A 26,150-nucleotide genomic window follows, 5' to 3' on the forward strand; every position below is an offset into this window, starting at 1 on the left:
TTTTTTCTTTCTTTTTTTTTTTTTTTTAAAGGTTTGTAATGGCTTTGCTAGAATCTGAAGTGTTCACGGTCTCTAGACCAACCAGAGTCTTGTTCATCACATTGCCTGCTCTGTGGCTTCTCTTGTAAAACCTTAGCGAAAAAAATCCTTAACAAGAACCCTTCAGCCCTCCTCTACTCAACTCTTTCCATCCCATGTCTTGAAGTTAGACTAGCTCCTCTCCATGCAGCACTAGTTCCTACCACTTCAGTGGGCATGAATCAGGGCATGTTTGCCTGGTAGTCACAATAGAAGAAAGTCTATGATACTTATGTCCTTTGCCTGGCATAAAGTTGTTCCTGACAGAAAAACACATTTTGCATTAACCAGCTTTCCCCTCCTTCCAATTCCTGCCTTTTTCTAAAGCATGGTTGAATATATATGTATTTATTCAACCTTATCTATTTATATAAAATATTAATATGTAGTATTTACATATAATATTAATATGTTTATTTCTAATAAACATACTTATTATATTTACAATAAGTATATATGTTTATCTTTTAAAGCCATTTCACGTATCAAATGCTGTGCTAAAAAGAGCATGCCCATATTCAAATGACTTCTTGATATTATCAATATCCCTATTTGTGATATTATTCACACTACTTGTATGACTGAACTCTACATGATAAATGAAGTGACTTTCAAAGTCATTTGCTTGTTGCCATAAGGGGCCTTCAGAGGACCTGAGAGCTGGAAGGAAGGCCGGGAGGTCACCAAGAGCTTCCTTCCATCCAGTCCAGTGAAGGGGTCTTCTCTACAATATCAGGCGGGCTGGTCATCGTGACTTCATCTCTGCCACTAGGAGGATGTGGGGGTGAGGGACTGAGAATAAGTCCACCAAGACATGATGTGCTTGGGGAGGAAAAGTGGCTGATCTCTCAAAGGAGAAGGGCCAGGAACGAGTTCCTCAATGGGCTTTTATTGGGCTTAATTTGCATAGGAATTCAAGGTATATATGTAAAGCTAATCAATCATTGTCAGGCAGAAATGATTAAACAATAGATAACATTCAAAGAACTCCTGAGGGTTTATTCTGAGTCAGGGTCAGATAGTTAAAGGGCCATAAAACTTTGGGGAACACACTTCATGCTTGGACCCTTATTTAAATTGAGGGTATTAGCAAAGCAGGTTTCACAGGATTTTATGCATTCTTTCTTAGGCCTGATGCCCCAGGGAACCTGCCCTTTCCAGCATAGGGCCGCACCCATGGCTGGCATTGTTTCAGGTTTAAGGCATTGTTTCAGACTTCAGGCAGGCAGGGGAAGTAAGGCAGCCGAGAGATTAGGAGACTTCTTGCAGACAGAATGAGGACTCAGCCTATGTCAAGGCCGAGGGGTGAGGGTCCATCACCCCTTTTTTCTATAGCCCCCCAAGTCAAGTCCTTCCCTGTGGGCCTCTTCATGACCATGCCTGTCTTGAGTCGTTCCTCCTTTGAGGAATCTTACCCGTCATTGGCTAACTGGTCAGGCTCAGGGTCAAGCAGGGTAAAGTAAAGTGGGCAGAGGCGGTGCCCCTACCATGGAGATAAGCTTTGTCTCCTTAGTGGCTTAGGGTTCCAACATCTCTCACTCAGCCTTAGCCATGGAGGTTTATAGCTTCTGAAACCAGCAGGGCGGTTCCCAACGGGAGGACACTGCTTTGAGACCCTTGCCACTTCAGACAGCTCCTTACACTGAAAGTTCTGTCTTTTGATAAGCTGATGCTCCCTTTGCACTGTAACCATTAAGTTATTTGGGGGAAGCCCAGGTTCGTTTATGTGATTCCTATTTTCTGCTGTCGGAGCAATTTATTTTAGTACGACGCATTTCCCAACAGGCGAGTTCATATTAAGTAGGCTTGAATATATTTGGAATTCGTAAGTATGAAGACCAGGAAACTAGCTGTTTGACTTAATGCAAAGACGAACTCCATCCAATTTTCTTCTAGCATAACTTTGCCTTTGCCAGGTCCTGTGTCTGCCTCTGCCTTCAGACTCATCCCTGCAGTGGGCCAGCAAAGCGGCTCACTGCCACTTTGAAAGACCATCACTATTTCCAGATCTGGGATGAGTTCAACGCACCCAGCATTTTAGGAAAGAATCCTCTTCTGAGTGTAAGAAAGCGCACTCCCCAAGTCATTTTGTTGGGGGAAAGCCCAACTAAGACTTTGCCAGAAAAGACCCTGACCTACTCTCTGCCAGAGAGCATTTATGACCTCCAGTGCACTTTATCTTCCAGGACAGTAACGCAAGCATAGGAATACCTACATCCTGCCAGGGTGTTAAAAATTACGTTTCATTCATGCCCAGGTGCAACCTCCCATCATAAAACCTGAAACATGCGGAGGAAGGCAGCGACAGGCCATCCTAGTGCTTAATAAGGGATGTGTATTCCAGTGCCGGGCTGATGTTTATGCATGTAATTACACAGAAGCGGTTTTCTTTAACCTACCATGTCTTTAAATTAAGTCTATTTTAAATATAATCATAACAGCTACACTTTATTGTATGCATGCCAGGCAGTTTATAAATGGTAGTTCGAATCTCCCCAGCCCTGTGAGGTTAAGTTTTATTCTTCCTGCTTTACCTATGGGGAAACCAAAACTCAGAAACTTGAAGACCTTGGCCAAGGTCACATCCAGTAAGTAGATTTCACTGCAAAACTGACATTCTTTCTCCTGCATTCTTTCCCTTGTACTCAACGCATTTTGGTGAGGATTTTACGATTTTTAAGCATCTATTTGTTGGCTTATTTTTTTTTTGGCAGGTGCAGTGTGTTTATCTGTGCCTACAGAATAACATATGGAAGTATAAGAATCCACCTTTATCTTCCAAAACTTTTATATTATAGTTTTACGAACCACAAAACCTTGCCTAATCCTGTTAAATCTGATACAAAACTAGCACTCAAGAGATGATAGAAAAAAGGAGAGATATTGCAATTTTTGAAACTCACTCTTTTCTAAACAGATACCACCATGTTTCTAAGAGAGATTGCTGTTTAATTTTGTGAGGATTAGTGTTTTGAATGATTTCAATAATTTCTGCTGCTCTGTTAAAAATCCTTTTTAGACTGGAAGACCTCATAAAGAAGAAACTAAGCCCCCTTCCTGGTGTGACTTGAAAGTTGATGTGAAAGCGCCATCCCAGGTGGGGTAGTTCTGTCTGCACCACGACACCCGCGTGAGACCCAGTTTGCCATCAGGCCCGTTTCTTCCGCACACGTTCTCAATCAGCCTCAGCATTAGGAGCAGCTCTGCAGACCTCTTGTTCGCGTGCATATCGTTAGTGTGGTTTATTTGAAACATCGCGTAGAAAGTTCCTTCATACGCGTTTCCCTAAAGCATGAGAACAATTGGCAAGTGATAAGTAATTTCTCTGTCACACATACTACTGTTTCATTTAGAATATAGAAGACACACTCATTTACCAGTGGCCTGAGGCCATGCCCTAGAAACCCATCAAGCAGGGGGCAGAACTAGGAACAGAAAATCTTTTTTATCCATTAAAAGATATGTTTGCTTGGATACCAGCCTTGAAGCAAGCAGTGGTCTGTGACCCAACAAGAGTTATTTCACTCCTGGAACGTCACCAGGGCCTACTGATGACTTTCCCATGGGGTTTCCTGATTTAGTCCTCACAGACTTCTTTCATCAGATTGTGGGTTTAGCCTCCTCCAGGCTCACAGTGGTGATTGATGTTTTGGTCCACATGGTGCCATAGGAAACCCACCAATCCTCCCATTGTTGTGCAGAGAACCCTGAGGTGGTGTGCAGTGGGGTTCCCAGGATCTTCAACTCAAGTCCAAGGCTAACTCTCACACCTCCCAGCCATGTGAACTTGGGATCAGCTTCCTTCCTGCGCTGCTCCTTCAGGGTTGATGGGGATGCTGCTGAGATGGTGCAGAGGGACATGGGAGCTCCATATACACATAAGCTTATTTCAGATGTGCCCTGAAGCCCTTGGCTTTGCACAAACTTCCCTTTGCCTCTTAAAGAGACATCATCTTCTTATCTTGATTTCAAGGTCATGAGGATACTGTTAACTTAGACTTGCCATTCTGCAGGCATATGCAGATGTCCTGTCCACCTCCAAGTATTGCATCCCAGGCACTGGGGACCCTGGCCAGGGGGGCCTGCCCCCTCCCTTTTTAAAGACTTAGCTGGGAGACACCCTGTACCTGTTGCTGTGCCTGACTCCATTACAACAGTGCAGCTCACATGTCTGCACAGGGCCAGGTCTCATGTGTGTTTGATTCATTCGTGCAAGTTGATCTTCACAAGTGTTACTTTTCAACAAAGCATGTTAAGACTTGAACATCTCAATGCATGAGTCTCGAGAGGTCGTGAGCCCCCTGCAGCCACGTGCAAGGCATTTAAACTATTCTCTTTGGGAATGTTCTTTAATGTTGGAAGCACATCTTTTTAAGTTCTCTCAATGATGATGTATCTTTATCCTGAGAGAAAGAATTTAATTATGTAAGAATAGCCCGAAGTCATTCTGCTTCAAGTTTGGAGAGTAAGCTATGTGATCAAGCTTGAAAATACCATTCAGGGTAAAAAATGGCAGGTACAATGGGAAGACTGTTCTGTTGTGGAATGAGCACCAGGGCCCTGGGTCTATTCTTAACCTCTGATACTAACCAGCCATGTGTGTTGACCTCTCTGTGATTTAGTTATTTCCTCCATAAGCTGAGGGATTGGACTCTTATGATATCTGTGGGTATTGTCCTTTTCTGAAATCAGATGGGGGGTGTGTGCATGGTGTAGGTGTATGACCAGGTGTGGGCCACACTGGCTCTAATAACAAAGCCAAAGAGAAACTCTAGATTTAGAGTGATGGCAGTTTGGTTGGACTGAAGCCCTTTTCCAAAGACAGCCCTCCATTCAACTGAGGCCTGATGTGTTTGTTAAGTAGAGCAGTGTGTTGCAACTTTTCCAATCATGAAATACTTAGGAAATGATGTTTTTGTGGCACACTGAAATAAACTGGTAAGGATTGGTGGTGGCAGGGTGGGGCTTCTATATGAAGCTTGATGAAAGTATTTATTACATTTTCTTATTATTATATAAATTTTTAGAAAAACAAAATGCCAAATATTAGAGGAGATAATGTAATTTTGAAGTTGTGGCAAACTTTTAAGCGAAAGCATTTCAAATTATCATAGAGAGTGATGATCTTTTTTTAGGTTTCAAACTTGCAATGCTTCATCCAATTCTTTCTCTAGTGTTTTTGATGAAAATTTCTTCAAATTTGACAGTTACCACCGATGAGAAATTTTATCCAGATAAAGAGGAGATTTTAAAAATGTGCAATTGTTTTAAAATTGTGTTAATTTCCTATTGCTGTTATAACGAATCACCACAAATTTAGTGCCTTAAAAACAACACAAATTTATTATCTTCTGGTTTGTCTGAAATGGGTTTTAATGAGCTCATATCAGGGTGGGAGCAGGGCTGTGTTCCTTCTGGGGGTTCCAGGGAAGAATCTGTTCCTTTCCCTGGCCCGGCTTCTGGAGGTAGCCTGCATCCCTTGACTTGGGGCTTCTCTTCCCTCTTTAGAGAATGTCAGTCCAAGCTCTTCGTAGGGTATCAGGTGTCCTCCTGACTCTGACCCTCCTGCCTCTCTTATAAGGACCTTTGTGATTATTACATTGGGCCCATCTGGATAATCGAGGGTAATCTTCCCCTCTCGAGATCCATAACTTAATCATATCTGCAGGGTACCTTTTGCCATGTAAGGTGCCATAGTCACAGGTTCCAGGGATTAGGATGTGGACCACGCTGGGTTCCATTGTGCAGTCTTTCACGATTTGCATCAGTTTAAGGTACATGTAAAGAACCAAGCACAGCTTCTGTTTCTGTACTTGTATGTAATGTTGACATTTCTTGAAATAATATGAATGGGTTTCTAAGCCAAGCTACCTTTTCACATCAAGTATTTCAAAATAATGATGACTCTGCAGAAAGGCACACACTCAGAGTAGACATCTCAAAATTAACCGGGACCCACTACAATGGAACATCAGTTAGAAATGAACCTGTGGTAGCCAGAGGTTCTGAGTTGCCCCTGGAATCTGGGGCCACTTAACTTGTCCCCTCCTTGCCCCCGAGTGCTGTGTTGTTGGCTCCTTGGGCCCTTCAGCAGCCTGCAGGTTCATGTGCTCGATGGGCAGGTAACTCTCTGCCTGAGGTCCTGAGAGCTCAGACCCCACTCTGCTCTGGCCACCGCAAATAGCCCTGGGTGACCATCCTGCATTTCCCTGAGAGTTAAAGGGTTCCACATCTCAAAACCCACTATGGCTCCCAGACTGGAATCTCTGAGCAAGGCAAGGTGTGTATGGGTGCAGCCATGGTCCAATCCAGGAGCTCCTGCTGATTAGCTGCCTGACGTCCTGTAGGTCACTTCACCTTCCTGAGCCTTGGCTGGCTCCTTCTGTTGAAAATGGGGATCATGGTAGTTCCTACCCCAGAGGTTGTCATGGAAACCCAATGGGGAGAGGTATATAGAGTGCTTTAGCACTTAAAGCCTCGATCAGCATGATGCTAAAACCACAATGGTGATAATGCAGATGCTGGTATTTTGGCCTTTTTGTTTGTTTGTTTCTCCAAGGTTAGATGCTTAAATTGTCTGCATCCTGCCTGTTCTCCACTATAGTTATTACGGGAGCTGTATGCAATAAGCATGTGATTGAAAATGTCAGTTCTCATGGTGGCTGCATCCTGATACAAAAAGAGGTCCTACCTGGCTGCTGCGTAGAGCCTCACAGTGCACAGGGCTGGGGCTGTGCTTTAGTTACACCAGGGGTCCGTTGACTGTAGTAATCACTCTGAGAGGAAGGCCTCCTGGACTGAAACAGAAGCCAAAATGATCCCATCTCCCTTTGCTACTTCATTCCTATCTGCATGAGATTACATAATATGATTGCGATGGATTCCAGAGCTAATTTGGCAATAATTCATATTTATATTTAGGTTTTTATTACAGCAATAGTGCCCTGATCGTTTGATTCCAAAAGTAATTTCCTTCTGCAAATGTACCCTTGACATCCTAAAATGTATATTCAAATTTAATGCAAAAGAGATATATTATAGAAAAGGCAGTATTTTTGAATCAGGAATACAAAGAGAGAAGCATTAATTTCCTTTTAAAATTTATTGGAATGGAAGCCACTTTCTAAATCATAATTGATAACAGTTTACTTTGCGTTTTTCAGTGTCTGGTATGCTCATTTTTATCATTTGGGATTGAGAAAGTGTTTTCAGGATGTTTTTGCCTTTGTTAACTCGTTGGATGGACATTCAAGATACTTTTAAGGTATTTTAATATGTATATTTAAGTATTGATAGTTAGTAGAGCCATGGGTCTGAGTTCAGTGGCAAGTAATTTTATTAAAGCTTAACGAAAGCTGTGCAAGCAGTTTTCTTCCATCCCAGTGTCTTTGGAGCGGCGTTAATTATAAGAACCGGCGCTATTGGGGATGTTTACCCAGCATACAAACTCCTCATTGTTAACCACGGCTGGTGCGTGCTGACAGCTGCCTCTCAGAGAAATGTAACCCATGGTTAATGGTGGAAAGGGTGGCATTAGCATAATTTTTTGGCAGAGGCTAAGCTGGGGTTTCAGTGTTGCCTTCAACAGTGAGTCCTTCATTAACAGGGTCTTATCAGGGGCCCAGACTCCACCAGGGGTGGGGGGACAGGGAGAGACACAAGCTTAGGATCGTGTTGTAGGTAACCAGAATCCTGTGTGAAATGTCTGCTTCTGAGTCAGAGAGAAAAGGATTTCAATTGCTTATGATTACGATTTGAAAAGAAGCCCATGGAAGAAGGACTCTCAGAAGAATTGCTGATGTCTGATCAAAATTAACACAGTGTAGAGGTGGCTTTTTTGACATTGACACTAATGCGTATTATGGTTTCTATGAGAGAATTTAGAATTAAAACATTTTTGTTCTTCAGGGACCCATTCAGACAAAAATAAATCTGCTAATGCAAGACTTAAGAGTCAAGAATACATTAATCCCCTGAAGGTTCTGTAAGTTCATTTGCACATTGCTAAAGGTATTTCAAATGATTGGGGAAAACATTGTGCATCTTTGGAGACATATTAAGCTAGTTTTGGAAAGTAATAGGAAATAACAAATAATTACTTTATGTTAATATTCATCCTTAAAACAATAAACTACTCCCCAGGCCTCAGGAGTCTCTTTGATTTCCTCAATAATAAAAAAATACAAAATTAAATTTAAATGATAAAATTGGGAAATATATGATGAGGGAATAGCTATCATTCACTGAGCACTTCCTATGTGCCCTGTCGGCCCTATGCTAAGTGCTTTTATACCCGTCTTTTTTCATTTCCATAAAGCATTTCCATTTATGGCAAGTGGGGCCATAAAGCCCCAGGGAAATTAGTGACATTTCCAAGGTCACTCAACTGGCAAAGGGCAGGATGGAAATTTGAAGATGAGTCTTTTGTTCTTCAGCCTGCAGTGCTCCCTCTGCCACTCCTGAACTGTTGTCTGTCATCAGTGCCAGTCACTTCTATTAGCGGTATCTTCCTGAATCCATTAAATGACTCCCCCACCCCCCACCCCAGGGCTCCTTTCCACTTCCTCTTACAAGAGCCTCTGTTGCTATTTCACATACCCGGCACCCTGAGGGGCCTGCCCGGCAGTCCTTCTTCATGCCAGTGCTTCTAGCAGTGACTTCTTCATCCAGCCGTGCTGGTTTCTGTCGGGTTTATGTGGGCATGTGTTGACCAGGTGCCCCACCCCCTCTCCACTCCGGGGAAACGGCCCGGAAGAAGGGGTGCCTCACTGGACTGGGACCAGACAGTGTCTTTGCCTCAGATTTCTTTGCGGCTTCTCCTTTTAGATCCTTGGGGACCTTTAACGTGTGCGTAGGGATCAAATATTAGTGTCTCCGAGGACTAACAGCATATCCTTTGTTTGTTGAATTTGGTGGGTCTGGGAATATTGTGGACAGATGAAGGATTATGCTTTTATTTCCCCTTTTTACCTTGAAACGAGGGGTGCAACAGATCACAAATATGTCCTGAAACTATAACGTCTGAAGTTAGTTATGAAAAGATTTGTGGAGTCCCAGGAAGGTTTGGGCAACCTGTGTGGTGTAAGGGGTAAGCCAGAGCGCCTCGTGCCAGCCCACTTCGGGGCAGCTGGTGAGCTGTGGCCTTTTCAGTTGTGTTATGTCCCCTGGCGCAGGTGCGCCCCAGAGCTGCCCAGCCGGCCTCCTCTGTGGCAGGGAGCCCTTCCGTGAGCGTCAGCCCCCCATCAGCATTCTCCTTCATGCCGTATCATCTCTCACCAGAAACGAGGGGGCTGACCTGAGATTAGGATCAGCTTGAATAAGATCTGTTACTTTTTACTTCCAGAAAATGAGATTCAACCTGAATTATGGAGTACATTAATTTATATTTTGCAGCTCAGTGATTCTCAACCCTGGCTGGACATTAGAGTTACCTGAAGAACTTCAGAAAATACCAAATGCCAAATGACTTGTCCCAGAATAATTATATCAGGATAGCTAAGGCAAGGCCCTGTATCAACATTTCTTAAAATCATTGCAGGCAAGCGGAATGTGCAGGAGGGTAGGGCTTGGAAACTACCGAGTGAGAGGCTGGAGAGGCTGTGAAGAAGGGGCTTGGACAGCTCCGGCTACTTCTCATAGTACAACTGTGCTGCTGGTGAACTTACCGGTGCTGACTCTGTGCAGGTTTGGTCCTAAGTATTTTTCACGGAATTAAATTACCCTCGGGTACTCCTTACAATAACCTATGTGCTTATTTCATCTTTACAGATGCATACATGGAGAACTTTGGGGAGGTAGAGCAATTTATTCAGAGCAGAATGACACCTCTTGGGGGATATTCTCTATTATGAGATGTAATCTGTATATGTAAATATACAGTACATCTGTTTTCTTGTTGCTCTTGTCATAGAAGACTTAGACAGTTCTTGTATGGTTAGCATGCCTTGGTTATGCCAGCTGAGATCCAAGTATAATATAGTAATCATTGAGGAATCTTCAAATTCCACATCACAAATCCTGGCCTCCTAGTTCCCACTCAGACTTCACATGAGTATCCTGAAATGCTTCTTTGTGGTGCATAGTTTATGTGATGCCTAAAGTAGGTAGACGTTGAAAACATACTGTTTGGCAAAGACTCTGGTAACACACACATGGTCTAGTAAGTCCACAAACTGTAGTCCCATGTACTTGGATGTACCCCTTTGCACGTTCACACATGATCTCTCAGGTTATATATATATTTTTAAATATATTTTTTAAATTAATTAATTAATTTTTATTCAGTTACAATTGTCTGCATTTTCTCCCCTTCCCACCACCCCACCCCAGCCAGTCCCACCTCCCTCCCCCACCTCTATCCTCCCCCTTGATTTTGTCCTTGTGTCCTTTATAGTAGCTCCTATAGACCCCTCTCCCCACTATCCCCTCCCCACTCCCCTGTGGCTATTGTTACAATGTTCTCAGGTTATATTTATCACCTCCCTGCAAGCTCTCCATCATGAAGGGTTGGATAGGTAGGGTGAGATTTAGAATGCATTGTGATTTAGCTGGTTGCAAAGTCTGAGATCACTTGCTGTCTAACCAGGGTGTCTTTAATGCCATTAAACTGTGAGGGTTTTGTTGTTGGTTGGTTTTGTGTATAGCACCATATATGTTAACCACATACAGAGCCATGTAACCACCATCAGGTCAGTTCAAGGGGCTGGAGTGGTGCTTCAGATCAGTAGCCACCCGTGTCCTCCACCCTCCTGAGCAGCCTGGACAAGCTTGACTTCTGCGAGAGGATTAGGTCCATGCCAGCCCGAGCTAGCAGTTTCTTGGCAGCTTAGAGACAGGCCCTTCTGAAAGTTGACTGATGGTAGGAGTGGAAACATATGGTTGGTATGCTGTTCCTTTTTTCTTTTCTGGTTTGACAAGATACTGTAATCCTTGATCCCAAAAGGAAAGACTTCACTCACGAAAAGGAAACTAGAGGCAGAGTTCTAAAGGCATGAACATTTTCTGGAAAGAAATGAAATGATGGAGGCCTCTCTAGGCCTCCAAAAATAAGAGGTCCTGCCTCACAGGGTGCTGGGACCTGGGACCGGAGACTGGGGTCAGAAGTGGACATTCACAGGGCAATGGAGGTGGGCGGCAGGTGAGCACTTGTCCTGTGTCCTGGCTCCGGGCCCTTCATCAGCCGCCCTCCACCTTTTCTTCCCAGATTTACATCCTGACCTCCAAGCTCAAAGACCTGGAGGGCTTGGGTCTGATCTTCCCTCCCCCAAACTTGACAGCCACACTAGAATCCTCTGCAAGACTGAACAGCAGGAAGCGTCTTTGATGTCTGGGGAAGTGCTTGGGATAACAGTGTTCATCCTTTGATCTCCACAGCCAAAAAGTTACCAGCTTCAGGTCTGAAAATTCTGACAGTGGTATTTACTTCCCACTAGGAAAGCATAAGACCCTAAGGTGAAAAGCTCTACCTAAACACCATATAATAATGCAGTTAGACCCTAGGAAAACAAATACTTGCCGGAAGAAATACTTCCAAATACTAATGGAAGAAATTCGGGTAGCTTTTCGTTTCCCTTTCTGTACCTCTGTTATGAGCAAAAGGCATTTAGAGCCTCTGTCCTAAGAAGATGCAGGAACACAACTGTGGATAGGAAGTCGGGGAGCTGCTGATAGAGATAACGACGTGGTCCATGGTGCAAGTGGCAACACTGGTCAGCCCTGTTCCTTTCTCTGTATAAAAAGAAGTGAAGTCTTCTGTAAGGGAGAGAGGGAGAGAGGACATTTGAGCTGAGCCTGAGTGAAGGGGGTGGAGAAGAGCTTTTTCTGGAAGAGGAAAGAACTAGTTCAAAAGGTCCCTGGCTGACAAGAGGCTGGTGTGTCCGGAGCAGAGAGAAGGCTGTTGTGGCTGGTGGTGGGTGTGGTAGAGGCAGAGCTTGGGTCATGTAGGGTTATAGACCATACAAGGAGTTGACTGTTTTGTTCTTAGAGAAACATTTTAAGCAGAGGGCTAACATGGTCTAATTGATAAGGTTAAAAGATCCTTCTAATTGCTGTATGAATAGGAAAAAACCATCAGCGACCAATGAAGAGACCCAAGGGCTCCCCTTGGTGGCCCAGAGGGGTTGGTGATACGTGATCAGATTTGAGTAATATTGTGAAGGCTGAGCCCATAGGACTTGCAACTGAGTTCTGTGGATGGCGTCAGGGAAGGAGATGAATCAGGGATGACTCTTGGGCTTTGGAGCCTGTGGTGGGAAGGGATGTATCCTGTAACCCAACAAAGAAACAGGGGAGGCAGAACTTTGGGGGGTGGAATCCAAGCAAAGAAAGAGTTCTGTTTGGCCTGGCAAAGCATGAGTTGCCTGTAGACAACCAAGATGAGGTACTCCTGAGTCAGGGGTACCAACGTTTGGAGTTTGAGGTAGCAGTCAGGCATTTGTCAGTCCTTTCTGGAGTTTTTAGGGACTTTGGTTCCTATGGAAACTATGAGTATTTTAGAAACATTTAGTTGTTCGAGCACTCTTTGATGCTTGAGATTGAGCCCCGGAGAACATGCTGGAGCATGCTGGGATTTCTCACATCCCTCCTGGGAAGACACATTGATGTGATGAGCGCACGGGAACCCTCTGCAGCTATCCCCACTGCACGATCGACGAACAGTTCTGAGTACTTCTCTAGACTTAGGCAATCGTTTTTCTGAATTCTCTAACGCACCTCCCCTTTATTAAGTTGGACATAGACATCATTTCCTGTTTGTGTATGTTCCCAGGGGAGGGCAGCACAGTCATTCAGATCTAACAAATTGTCCACATTTTGAAGGTTCCTGAAAATAATTCAGTCACAAGCGTGCCAGGTATTTGTGCTTAAGAGTCTTGTGCGTGAATGTTGGAAGCTGTCGTCCCTCTCCCTTGTCCAACTGGCCAGCGACAGTATAGTCCTTGTTGACATCAAGTGGATGATACATCAGAAGACTACAAAGCAAAGGGGACAGATGATGCTTCAGTACCAAAAAAAAAAAAAAAAAAAAAAGCCTTTAAGCCAAACCCACTTACTTATGTTTGGATAAGTTTTCCCACTTGAACTGTGGGAAACAGTTCAAGTTTTTATTCCAATTTCTTAAGTCACTTTTGCTCTTTCCTGACAAATCATCTTTCATCTACTCCAATGAGGACATTTACTTTATTTCCTCAGTTACTATTCTAACAATCCTGTGTTTCCTGTATTTTCCACAGTTTGTTTTTGTTATATTCACTTTTTGTGGAGATGATTTCCCCTGGACTGACAAGCGTTACCCCCTTGGAGAAGAGCCTCCAATTATAATGTCACTATCATCGGCTCCCCCACGTGATCAGACATGTTGCCAGGGGGTCACATTGGCGGTGCCCAGGTTGCCAGAGATGCAAACACCTTAGCAGGCTTTTTGGATATGCAGGTGCCCAAGCACCCTCTGGAAAAAACTGTCTTCTCTCCTCTCTGCAGTTTAAGAGCAGTGTGACCATGAGCAAATTACTGGATTTCTCCAGGCCTCTATTTTCTCCTCTGTAAGTGGGGATAATTCTAACCCACCTCTGATATTTGAATTCGGTGAATGAAAACCTGTAAAACACTTACCTGAGTACCAGCTACCTAAAAGGATCTCAACCTTTAGTTCCTTCCCTAACCCCTCTGAGTCCTTGCTCATCAGGAAACAGTGACCATGCACTCTGAAAACACACAAGCCAGACAGTGGCTGTTAGAGTAAAGGCCAAGCAAGCCAGACCGGAGAGATGAAGGAAACTGGCAGTCAGGACAAAGTGGGGAGACTGTGCGACGCTTCTCCAAATGTGGTCCTAGGACCCGCAGCCTCCGCGTCACTGGGGAGCTTGTTAGAAGTGCAAATGCTCAGAGTTACAGAACCAGGACCTCTGGGAACAGGGCCAGGCCATCTGTGTGGTAGCAGCCTACGTGAAACTCTGATGCCCCTGGTCTAATGTAAATTCAACAGGTATTGGGTGAGGAGTAATGGCACGTGTTTCTGCAGGTGTGTGTCTGTGAGTACACACACCCATGTGTATAGAATGTTTGTAAATGCATTGTAATACAGCAAAATCCCCCCACTTTTCTTTGGTACAGTTGACTGAATAGAAATATGTCTAGAATGCTTATTTGCAATGACTTTGTCCTGAATTCATTTTGGTTTTAAAATTATAGATTCATCAACTTTCTTCTTTTCCTTTTTCCCTAGGAAATTCCACTTATTTGGATGACCATGGACCGCCTCCTAGTAAGGTAGGGTCTCTGCTTGTGGTGTAACCCCCCTTTTCCTTTTCTCCGCACCTACAGCCTCCAATGACCCCAACCAGATCCCCCCTGGCCCTGAATTGCTCACAAGAAAATAGTAGCTGGCAGATTTCAAGTTAGTCTTTGACTTACAATATAGAGAAGAAGAAACATATGGAGGCAGCCAAAATGATGAGAGAGGAGAGCTGTTAATTCATCAGTAGCTGTAGCTGCGCTAGCACTGGAGCCTTCGTCTGACCTAGGTCTTTGGCAGCTTCTCCTGTTTGCTGCCTCCTTTGCCTTGGCATCCGTGCTTCCTGCAACCTGGCCTCGCCATGCCTTGCAGCCTCGGCCAGACTCACCTCTGCCCGCTTCCCTCTGGCCTGCCTTCGTTGGGACACCCCACCTAAGGCTCAGCCCTTAGACCCAGATTTCTCTGCCAGTGCCCTCTCCAGTCCATGTTTTTAAGAGTCAGAACCATCCAGTGAAATATTGACATAGTTCCCCACCACTGTCTACTTCCTTGAAATCAATGAAAACCAAATGCCTATCTACAAAAAAAGAGAGAGAGAGAAATAGTCTTTGACCACTGAAGGTAATGCCTATAAGGTACAGTTTTAAGGGCATCATGGGAAGAAAATCAACCACTAACCTTAAAGCCTGGGAATTTGTCCTAGTGTTGGCTTTTCAATTTGGGATTTAAAGACCCCAGTTACAACCATGAGCTTCTGAATCAGCTGTTTCTGGGTTTACCACCGGCTCTGCCACTTTCAGTGCATGACATTGGGCAAGTTCCTTAATGTTTTGAGCTTGAGAGTTTTAATGTGCAAAGCAGGAATTAAAATACTGCCCGCAGCGCAGGGCATCTGAAAGGGCCGAACGTGCTGATTTATGACAAGCACTCAGCATCTGGCGTGCTAGCAGCATTAAATAAGTGGTGGTGAATGTCCACTAGCGTGGAGTAACATTAAGATCATTGATGAATGGTACAGTAGCACTTAGCAGAGTCCTGAATGTCTCTACCACGTGGTCCACTGCATACTGGGTGCCCACAATGATATAGGCACTAGGAATACAAATATGAGGCAAAACAAAACAATGGCAACAAAATAGCCCCTACCCTGGAGGAGAAAAGGAATATATAGGATTTGATACCATTTGAAGTTAAGAACCACGTCTAGCTCATCTCAGTATCCTCCCATCCTTACGTTAGTACATTGTGGCTATTCATTCAGTTTCACTGAGCTGGACTATGCCATCGGAGCTGGGATCTAAATTAGGTCTCCTGGCTCCTATTCTGGGTCTTACCAGTAGGCCAGTGTTCTCAAACTTAAGCTTGCACCTGGGTTTCCTGGAGGCTTGTTAAAACACAGGTGGTTGGGCTCATATCTCTGAGTGTATGATTGGTAGGTCTAAGATGGGACCTGAGAATCTGCATTTCTTACAAGCTCCCAAGAGATGCTGGTGCTACTGGTCTGGGGACCACATTTGAGAACCTCAGCTCTGAAGGCCACGAATATAGAGAAACTATTTCCTTGAGCATTTTTGGTGTTGGGTTTTTTACTGCTAATGGCCTACAAAGAGTGGTATGGCTTATCCTGTGAAGGTTATTTATTAATATCACAATGAGTTCCACTGTGAGTTTTCTTGGAGTGAAAACATATTTTCTTTGGTCAATAACCTGCCTGGGAGGGAAAGTAAGTTGGGGTGGGGAAGAAGAAAGTTGCAGATGGCCTGCTAGGTTTCTTTGCCAGTAACTGTACTTTTCCAAGTGGGGCCAAGTGCTCTCTAGGGAAGAGGGGTTAGGTGGGACCCCTAGAGGTTAGCTGTTTCTCTCAATGGCATGTTGGGACATTGCATTGGGTTCCAGGTTTGATAAATGGGGTTTTACCTGTTCGGAGGATCCAGGCCCACTTCATATAAACTTATGTTCTTGTACTCAGTCTTTGGTGACCGGCCTGGGGCCTTACTCTTGCCAGGGTGGCCATCCTGTCTGTCCCTTTGCTAGTCTCCTCGGTGCCTGGATTCTGTGTTTACTGAGCTCTCTTTTGGTGCCCTGATGCTCTTTCTCTTTCAGTGAGTCTCCCTCCACCCCCCTGCAGTCCGTTCTGCACCCCTCCCCCTTCCTCCACCCTTAACTAAGGCTCCCCATGATATGCAAAACCCATCAGGTCACATCAGATCATTTTAGACCACTTTCAGAGTAAATGAGTTTAGAGACTTTCCCAAGCGTGAATATTGTGAATATAATCTCTTTAAACACCCAGAAGTTTATAGAATACAGATTCTTTCCCTATAACTGCATTTTTATCATCTAGAAGTAGAGTAGCAACAACCCTCTTGACTTTCTAAGCAATAGCCAAAATAAGAAGAATAATATAAAAACAGATAAAAATAATATTGGTATGTGAATATCTTTTCATCCATGCTTATTATGTCTGACAGGGTGGAAATGAGTCCCAGCAGTGATGAGGCCAGGCTTCCAGATAAAGGTCCCTTGGGTATCCCCTGAGGTGGGGCTTTGGTTATTTAGGTCCACACACCACTGGCTTAGCCACCTCTGGACATGGGGGAACCCAGAGGATAGGGACAGACACATGTGTGCCCAGAGTGAACCCCCTACCTAACAGGGGACGGCCGGCCGGAGTCCAGATCCACAGTTTTCATCTTTGTTTAGCTTTCAGAAACCACTCTTTGATGCCAAGACTGAAAGAGCTGTGATTTGGATAAAAATAAGATTTCTAAGCCCTGAGGTTTATAGGCGAGTTCTCATTTTATTAAAAGCTCAGTTCTATAAGATTCACATTCTACAAGTAATAGCCACGTGGGGCATGGGGTATGTGCCACATGGTACATGCAGGGCCTAGGTCTTCATTGTCTCCAGTGTTTTCATGGAAAAGAACCAAACCTTTCTGATTTTTACTTGTTTTTAAAATGGACTGTAACCACATGGCTCACCTCAGTTTTTGAGCTAAGTCATTTGAAAACAGATGTTAATATTTCCTTTTGTTGACTACTTTTTTGCTAGCATGCTGCGTGTGTACCAAATATAGTCTTTAAGATTAGAGCCCTACTAGGAATGAACATGTATATCTATCTTGAATTAAATAGAAAGATACTCACAAATATAAAACAGGCATGAAACAGCTAGCATAGTGTGATTGCACTTCTTATAAAATCGTGTGTGTGTGTGTGTGTGTGTGTGTGTGTATAGAAAGAAGCCTGGAAGGATAATTGTATTTTTTCCAGATGATGACATTTCAGGTTTTTATCCTATTTCTTATGCTCTTCTGTATAAATTGAGTTCACTAAAGTAATGTCTGCTCAACCTGATGACCAGGAAAAAATATTCCTGGTATAAGATTGAACTTGGGCTGCAAAGTCTTCGGAACTGTAGCTCCTGAAACACCATTTGCAGTTTTGTGGACCCTCCCAGAGCAGCCTCCCCCTTGAAGGCTGACCTCCCTCCCCCCCCCCACCCCACCCCCGGTTCACCTCCCCTGGAACATGAGCAGCGATTTGCAATGATCAGTCCTGGTGGTAACCAACACAGTCACCACTGCACATGTGTTGGGCTCCCAGATCTGACAGATAAAGACAATTGGTCTAAACAACCCAAGGAAAATAAAATCATGCTCCGTAGCTGATGTCTATTGTTTCTTGTGTGCCAAGCACTCTGCTAAGTACTTTGCGTGCACATTTAGTCTTCATAAAACTCTATTAAAGCAGAAGTAATTTTTTAATGCTAACTTTAGCGATGAGGGGACTGGATCCTACAGAGACTGAATAACTTGCCAAAGGTCAAACACTAAGTCTTGGCCTTGGGAATCCAGCCCAGGGCTGCGTAGCTTCAGGGTTCATGCTTCTAACCGCTTCAAGATTACTAATTTAAGTAGAAGTACAATAACTTTTACTTATTGTATTCTGCAGTTTACTCTTTTATATAAATTGTGTGGGACGTTGACTAATACAACAGACAACTTTTAACCCTCAGTATACCAGAGAAAATAGTCATCGCCATTTACTGCCTGGGTCCAAGGGACCCTTTAAATTTTTTTAACCATCTAGTGAATTTTTTCTTTTCTACCTCATCTTTTCCTTCCAGTCACCTTTGGGTACATGCATACCTTCAATATATGTCCATTAACAGACTGTACATAAAATAAAATTTGGTATGAACACATCACAGAAGGTGAAAGAATACTGTCCCATATTCATTGAACCACGTGGATGAGTGGGTTCTTGTTGCAAAATCCCAATGAAGTTCTTCCTCTTGATGACTAACTGCATGAGAATACCATACTTTCCTTTTGTCCCTAGGAATACAGTGCTAAAAAAAAAACACAAAACACTAATAAAATTGAAAATACAGTGAAAAAAATAAATAGTTTTTACTCACTGACTCAAGTGTTAGAGAACTGATGTAGGACGGCATCATGTGAATGTAGCCTGGTTTCACTGTCACGATCGATTTCACCATCGTCATTAGAGTCCCGAGTGCTGTTCTCCAAGTCTGGGCCTTCATCTCTGATTCCGCTAATGCACCTCTCCCTCTCTCGATCTTCCTCTCTCTGTTGTTAGAGGTAGGAATGAACAATTTCGAATTCTCCATTATATTCAATGGAAGTTAAAAGCGAACTACAGACTTGGTGCCTGTCATCTTCTTTTTTATCTTTCAGAAGGATGTGCAATATTTTGGGTAATGCAATAAGAAATATGAAGGGTGATGCAATAGTGACAATTGATTTCCCTAATGAATCATTCTTCTATGCCGACACTGTTCAGTACAGTAGCCATTGTTCTCCTGTAGCTATTTAAATTTAAATGAATTGAAGTTCAAAAAATAAAGATTTAATTTCTTTCACTAGCCACATTTCAAATTCTCTATAGCCATAGAATAGGATAGTTCTATTATCACTGAACAAAAGTGTAGTTCTAAGACATTCTATCATTCTTCCATTTTTCTATTCCTTTAGTATTTTTTAAAGCATATTTGGGAATAATTGATACATAAGTTGATAGGTAATTATTCTAGGATGATTAAATAACAAATTGTTTCAAGATATAGGAAAAATAAAATCACTAAGTTTTTATAGTGGATCTTAAATTTTTTAAAGAGGCTAATGGACCCTACTTATGTGGTAATTATAATATTTATTATTATATGATTATGCAATTGGAATTATATTACATGGGTCTGTTATGCAATAATTGAAGTGAAAAATGAGTTTTATTCTCTTTATTTAAAAAAAGTATATTTTCTCTGGATCATCTCTAAGAAAGAATAAAGTCAAGAAATATAAATTTATACAAATAGTTAATATAGCTCCAAAAAAAACCCCCAAAACAAAATGGGTCCAATGGACCTCGATGGTTCCCAGAGGCATACGAGTGATGGCTGACATCTACATTTGTATGCAAAAGCATTTTGATGTATAAGATAATACTTATACATTTTTTGTATATAAAGTAATGTGCTAGCTTGTATGAGTATTCAAATTTCCATTTTAAAATGGATTCTTTATGAGAGAGTTTACAACTTATGCTGAACAAAGCAACCTCCCAATGATTGAGAAGCCGTAATATTGAGACAATGTGCATAGGACCTAGCAGTGTCTGGCAGTGAATAATCACTCAATACAGGTTGGTCCTTCTTACCCACCCATCCCTCATAAGCCAGCTTTCCCTTAGTATCAATCAATTACTGAGTGCCTTTGTGCAAGGGATCAGGAAGACACAAAAAAATTGAAGATAATCTCTGACATCGAACTCTTTAAAATCTCGTTGGATCTCAAGTTCTCAAAGAATCAAGGACTATGAGAGCACATGGTTCTGTATTTTACGTATTCTTTAGTCTAAATTACTATATACAAACAAGTGTTTACTCATTCATTCATTCATTCAAGAGTTTACTAGGCACCAAATTTGTGTCGGGCTCTGTGCCAAGTGCTGAGGCTATAAGGCTGCAGAAGACTCAGTCCCTGCCCTTATGGAGCTCAGAGTCCAGTGGGAAGGACAGGCTAGTAAACAGGACCAACCTAGTATATTAAGTCATCGCTAGGTGTTATGATAAGGATGAACACAAGAGTCTCCACCAGACCTCCTTCTCTCCAGGTGAGAGTCCTGAGGGTTGAGAGTAGCAAGAATGAACTAGGTCAAAGAGTCTGGGATGGAGGGGTTATGGAAGGATGGGCCTCACTACTGAGGTTTAAGGAGTGGTGGGTAGAAAATGGAAACACGAACTTCCTTGAGGAGCTTGGCTCTAACAGAAAAGAGATAAAAATATGATAACCCTGCAGAGATTGCGGCTGATCTGAGAGATACAAACTCTTAAGAGATGGGGACCATGTCAGCATATATTAAGAGTAAGAAGGGAGTGGCAAGTCACAATTCAGTCTGAATTATATTATGGGTTGAATTGTGTGTCCCCAATTTCCAAGATGTGTTGAAGACCTAACCACTGGAATCTGTGAATGTAGTCTTATTTGGGAATAGACTCTTTGCCAGTGTAATCAAGTTAAGGTGAGGTCACACTGGAGTAGGATGGACCCTGTAACCAATATGAATGATGTTCTTATAAAAGAGGGAACTTTGTTCTTATAAGAAGAGGGAGGAAGATATACAGATGGCCCAGAGACATATGAAAAGATGCTCAGCATCACTAGCCATCAGAGAGATGCAAATTAAAACCACAATGAGGTACCATCTCACACTAGTCAGAGTGGCCAACATAAACAAATCCACAAACAAATGTTGGAGAGGATGCGGAGAAAAGGGAACCCGAGTGCACTGTTGGTGGGAATGCAGACTGGTGAGGCCACTGTGGAAAACAGTATGGAATTTCCTTAGAAAACTAAAAATGGAACTGCCCTTTGACCCAGCAATTCCGCTGCTGGGATTATACCCTAAGAACACTGAAACACCAATCCAAAAGAACCTGTGCACCCCAATGTTCATAGCAGCACAATTTACAATAGCCAAGTACTGGAAGCAACCTAAGTGCCCATCAGCAAACGAGTGGATCCAAAAGCTATGGTATATTTACACAATGGAATTCTACGCAGCAGAGAGAAAGAAGGAGCTTATACCCTTTGCAACAGCATGGATGGAACTGGAGAGCATTATGCTAAGTGAAATAAGCCAGACGGTGAGGGACAAATACCATATGATCTCACCTTTAACTGGAACATAATAAGTAGAAGAAAAAAGGAAACAAAATATAACCAGAGACATTGAAGTTAAGAACAGTCTAACAATGGGCAGGGGGGAATGGGGAGGGGACAGTGAGGAGAGGGGATTACAGGAACTACTATAAAGGACACATGGACCAAATCAAGGGGGAGGGTGGAGGTGGGGGAAAGAGGTGGGTTCAGCTGGGGTGGGGTGGAGGGATGGGGAGAAAAGGCACACAACTATAACTGAATAACAATAAAAAATTAAAATTAAAAAAAAGAGGGAAGACAGAGATACACAGAGAGAGTGCCATGTGATGAATGGGATTGAGGCTTCCTCTAAGTTTCCCAAATTGAGTTACCAGAACCTGAAAAAGGCTGTATAAAGAAAATACAGTACTAAGGACCTACTGCTGGGTGTTTTCATGTGCCTGGACTCATGCTAAGTCCTTTCCATTTATTGCATTTAAGCCTTACAACTCTAAGAAGAGGATATTACTAACCTCTTTTAGAAATAGAAAATTGAACTCGAAGGGGCTGAGATTAGAGTTTTGCTGCCCCAAGCCCAGGAGCACCAACCATTGCTGGCAACCACTGGAATCTAGGAAAGAGGCCTGGGGCAGATTCTCCCTCTGAGCCCCCAGGAAGAAATTAACTTTGCTTTCAGACTCCTGGCCTCCTTAATTCCGAGAGAATAATTTCTATTGTTTTAACCTACCCAGTTTGTGATACTTGGTGTGGCCCTAGGAAGTAATTCAAATGGGTTGAGTTTATTATCTTTGATTACCAGGATAGCACTGACTGTTATACTCTGTTAGACATTATCTGGTTTGATTTAATAAACATTGAAATCATCCTTAGAAGTCTATTATTAGGCTAATTTAAGTGCATTTTCATGTTTTTTTTTTCAACTTTTAGTACTACACAAGATTTTCCCCAATATTCCTTCACTTTTCTTTGGATTTTTTTTCTTCATAATTTTCTATCTTTAGCTATTTTATTATCCCCAATATCCTCTCCAGTTTCCTCTATTTTAAATTTCCTACTGTTCAAACTGTTTTTTAATATAAAAAATCATATTATATTACATTATATTTTTCTCTGAAAAGGACCTCAGCAACATTTTATTTAAGAGAAAGTTTGATGCGGACACCGGCCTGCAGTGTCTGAGACACTGTGGCTGAGACGAGACAAATTCACATGGACTACTGAGTCCTGTGGAGGAAAAGGGACAGTACGACATGCTCTCAAGAGAAGAGCTCCCCAACTCTTGCCTTGACAGGCTTTTGTTGCTTTTCTGGGCACATTACATTGAGGATGGTCCTCATTTACTATGCATAGGCTCACTATAGGTGGTTACCTTTTACAGAAAACAAAGGAGAGGATGTTGCTAATTACATCAAAAAGGAAGGATATTTGCAAATATAAAGGGAAAAGTGGTTGAACTGATTACACTAGTCCTTGGAAGGTTTAGCATAGATTTTCGGAAGTTACTTTAAAGATATGCAGTAAACGTTTGCTGCCTCAATTCAGGGTGAGGGAGTTTTAGCAAAAAGCAAGTCTCAAAGTGGCCTAGGTACATACAATGCAGGCCTGATTCCCCATGGGAGAACCTATCTGTGGTCGTGGGTCCTGTGTGCCGGACCTCGCTTTCCACTGGCCTTTCCGAGTGGGAGCTAGGCCCACGCCACGCAGAACAGTCTCCTATAAAAGTTACTTAAAAGAAACTTACTATTTTCACAAGATCAGCAGCATGAGAGCAACAAAGAAAAAACCGTAAAGAAATCTGTTGCCTTTTTAAAAATATGCTCCTATTTCTACAGGAGACTTCTCAGCCTGCCGTTTAACATCACTATCACGGAGTCCCTAAGAAAGACTGCATTTTCATTTCTGCTTTTTTCCCTTTCAGTAGCTCCTTTAAAGTTGGAGCTGCATTAGCTGAAAGGAGATGTTTTAATGTTCTCTAGTACAGAAACCATGGTTTACATTCCTTGCTTGGAGCCTAAAGAGGGAAACCACACATCTAGTACTCATAGTAGATTAGTGACTTCCGGAAGCTACAGGGAGCACAATTACTCTCAGGTGTCTTGGTCAAGCATTAGTCAATTTGGAGAGCGTTTCTAGATCCAGGTTCCCCTTTTCCCTGAGGGCAGCTTGCTGGAGCTTTCTGTGCACATACCGTCTCGTTTGGTCAGAGTCACTTTTTACTTGGAAGAGTAGGACCGAGATTCAAGAGGAAAATCAATGACGTGCTTTTATCCCCTATAACCTCCAAGTGTAATTTTCAGGGTATACATATGGCCATCCACCTGGTTTTCCTCTTGCCTCTGAGGACCTGCAAGAAACCAATAAATCTCTGGCCCAGAATTGGGTTGTGTGCTGGGCCCACCTTGGCTGACAGCTTCCATTCCAACAGCAGTTCCTGAAGCCATTGCTGTGATAACTGGCTCTGGTTTACAGCTCTTGTCCATCCTGCTGAAAATAACATGAGAAGTGTCTTTAAACCCATAGAGATGAGTGTCTTCTCATCCCTGGGGCAAAAAAAAAGGCATTCTCAAGAAGTTTATACCTTCTTATTTTAACCTAAGGCAGAAATAATGAAGTTTCTCCACAATTTTTTTTAACTATGAAGTATTCCAAACACACAAAAAAATGGTGAAATAAGTGAAATGCATACCCCGTATATGTACCCAATATACCCATACCCTAGATTTACAACAGGTTACTATTTTAATTCGCCACATTCTCCACTCTGACTTTCTCATTTTTTGCTGGTGGTGAGGAGGCTGAGGAGCATGGATGTTGAAATCAGATCTCAGTGATGAGACTAGTTAGACTAAGAACTTCACCTCCCTGAGCTTCCATGTTCTATTTCTAAATGAGATGAGTAATGCCCACCTCTTGCAGTCGTGAGACTTAAATGCCATAAATGGAAAATACTTAGCATGATGCCAGACACATGTAAGCACCCAGCAGTGGGTCCTTAGTACTACAGGTATTTCCTTTCTAGGGCCTTTGACAGATTCTGGTAACCCAGTTTTGGAAAACTTAGAGTAAGCCTCACTTGCAATCCCCCAACTCCATTTTCCTTGGGGTTTTAATAGCAATTAGTTACCTGTCAGTCGGCCTACCAGATACCATCTACTAATTTATAAGAACTTTCAGGTCCTTTGGCTGTGCCTCCTCTTATTCCTTGGGCTGGTTCAGCACACCAAGCAAGGCCTTCCACAACTCCTTGCCATATAGCTTTTCTTAAGCTCGTATTGTTCTCTGTGTCCAAACCTGACTTTACCCAAAGTCCTTAAAAAAAACAAAAGTGAAGCTGCTCCTCATTTTATGGAAGAATCAATTGCACTGGATAATGGGTTTGTGTTTAATGATTCATGATAAATGTACTAGGCTTAGAGAAAGGAAGAACCAGCCGGACAGAATGAAGCCAGGACTTAGGAGTCAGTTTCACTCTTCCGAGCATGACCTTGAAGGAGTCCCTTCCACCCTCTCATCTTTTGTTTGATCATTGCAGATGGTAGGAAAATTAATGACTTGAATATTTTATTTTTAAATAGCTCTAAGGGCATGTGAGCTCAGTGTGGGCTCTAAAGAACTGTGTGCTCTGGAGTTTTGTTTGAGATGGGTAATTAAAAGTTAGAAGGGTAAAAGGCTCCGCCAAAGGCGAATCAATTAACCTTACATAATAGAGGTATTGTTTCTGATCCGAAGTCACCTGCATTCTTGCTTCACTTTCCTCTGCACTCCTCACAGCTCCTAACCATGAACGTGGAAGAGTTTGGCCCACCTAGTGGCCTCCGGGGATTTCAACTTGCCGTGGAGATCTATGTCCAAGTTCAAAAACAGTACATCTAAATTTATTAATTTTATGAGTACTTAATGTGTCCATTTTTTTCCCAAGAAGAATGTAATGAATTCATTTTTTCCTCAACAAACGTTTAATGCTATTAAGTACACCTTTTCACTTCTGTCTTTTTTTAATTAAAAAAAATTTGTGAAGCCATAGGTCTGAAAGTATGTGGTTTTATATAATTGTTCTTTCAGCATCTTCCCCATTCCAAGGCCCAAGGGCTAGTTATCTCTGATACGATATTCTCTAACCCTCACTGAAACCAACACTGGTTACGGCCATGGACTTAACAGGTTGTTGGGTTTGGGCTGCCTTTAACAAACACAGAGAGCTTTAAATGAAACATGAAATTTTATGTTCGCACATTGTTGTTGGAAAGCATATTTAATTAAGGAATTGCTTTAGTAACTTATAAAGCCCATGCCACCATTCCTTGGCAGGGGAACAGTTAGTTGCCTCAGGGTTTTCAAAGTTGTTAGTAACTGAATCATCTTAGCAGCTCCCAATACAGTTACCTAATTCTTTGTCTCTTTTTTTGTCGTCTTTGACCATACGATCAACTTCTTGGTTTTGAATGTTATATATGCACCTATTTTGTTTTGATTTGGAAAGTGCAGAAATTTATAGAGCAGTAGGAAAAAATAATCACCCATATTGCCGCCACTCAGAGGCAACCAGAGAGGCAGAAATTTCTCTTAATTTTCTTTGTGTTTTTGCTTTACAGTCTGGTAGAATTTCTCATCTTTGTCTTTCATTGTTTCTGTTGAGTTTCTCCCTCACTGTTC

General features: G+C 42.5%; 1 protein-coding gene across 3 annotated transcripts in view; it reads left to right on the forward strand.

Moving 5' to 3' along the window:
• Positions 1 to 26,150, forward strand: part of UST (uronyl 2-sulfotransferase) — a 281,093-nt gene that overhangs the window by 94,079 nt on the left and 160,864 nt on the right. For all 3 annotated transcript variants that reach the window (XM_045188889.3, XM_024551949.4, XM_045188888.3), the window contains exon 2: positions 14,300 to 14,343. In XM_045188889.3, the coding sequence (XP_045044824.1) occupies positions 14,300 to 14,343 (44 nt within the window). The remainder of the gene's footprint in view (positions 1 to 14,299; positions 14,344 to 26,150) is intronic.

This window comes from Desmodus rotundus, chromosome 11, assembly GCF_022682495.2.
Source record: "Desmodus rotundus isolate HL8 chromosome 11, HLdesRot8A.1, whole genome shotgun sequence".
In the NCBI taxonomy this organism is placed as follows: domain Eukaryota; kingdom Metazoa; phylum Chordata; class Mammalia; order Chiroptera; family Phyllostomidae; genus Desmodus; species Desmodus rotundus.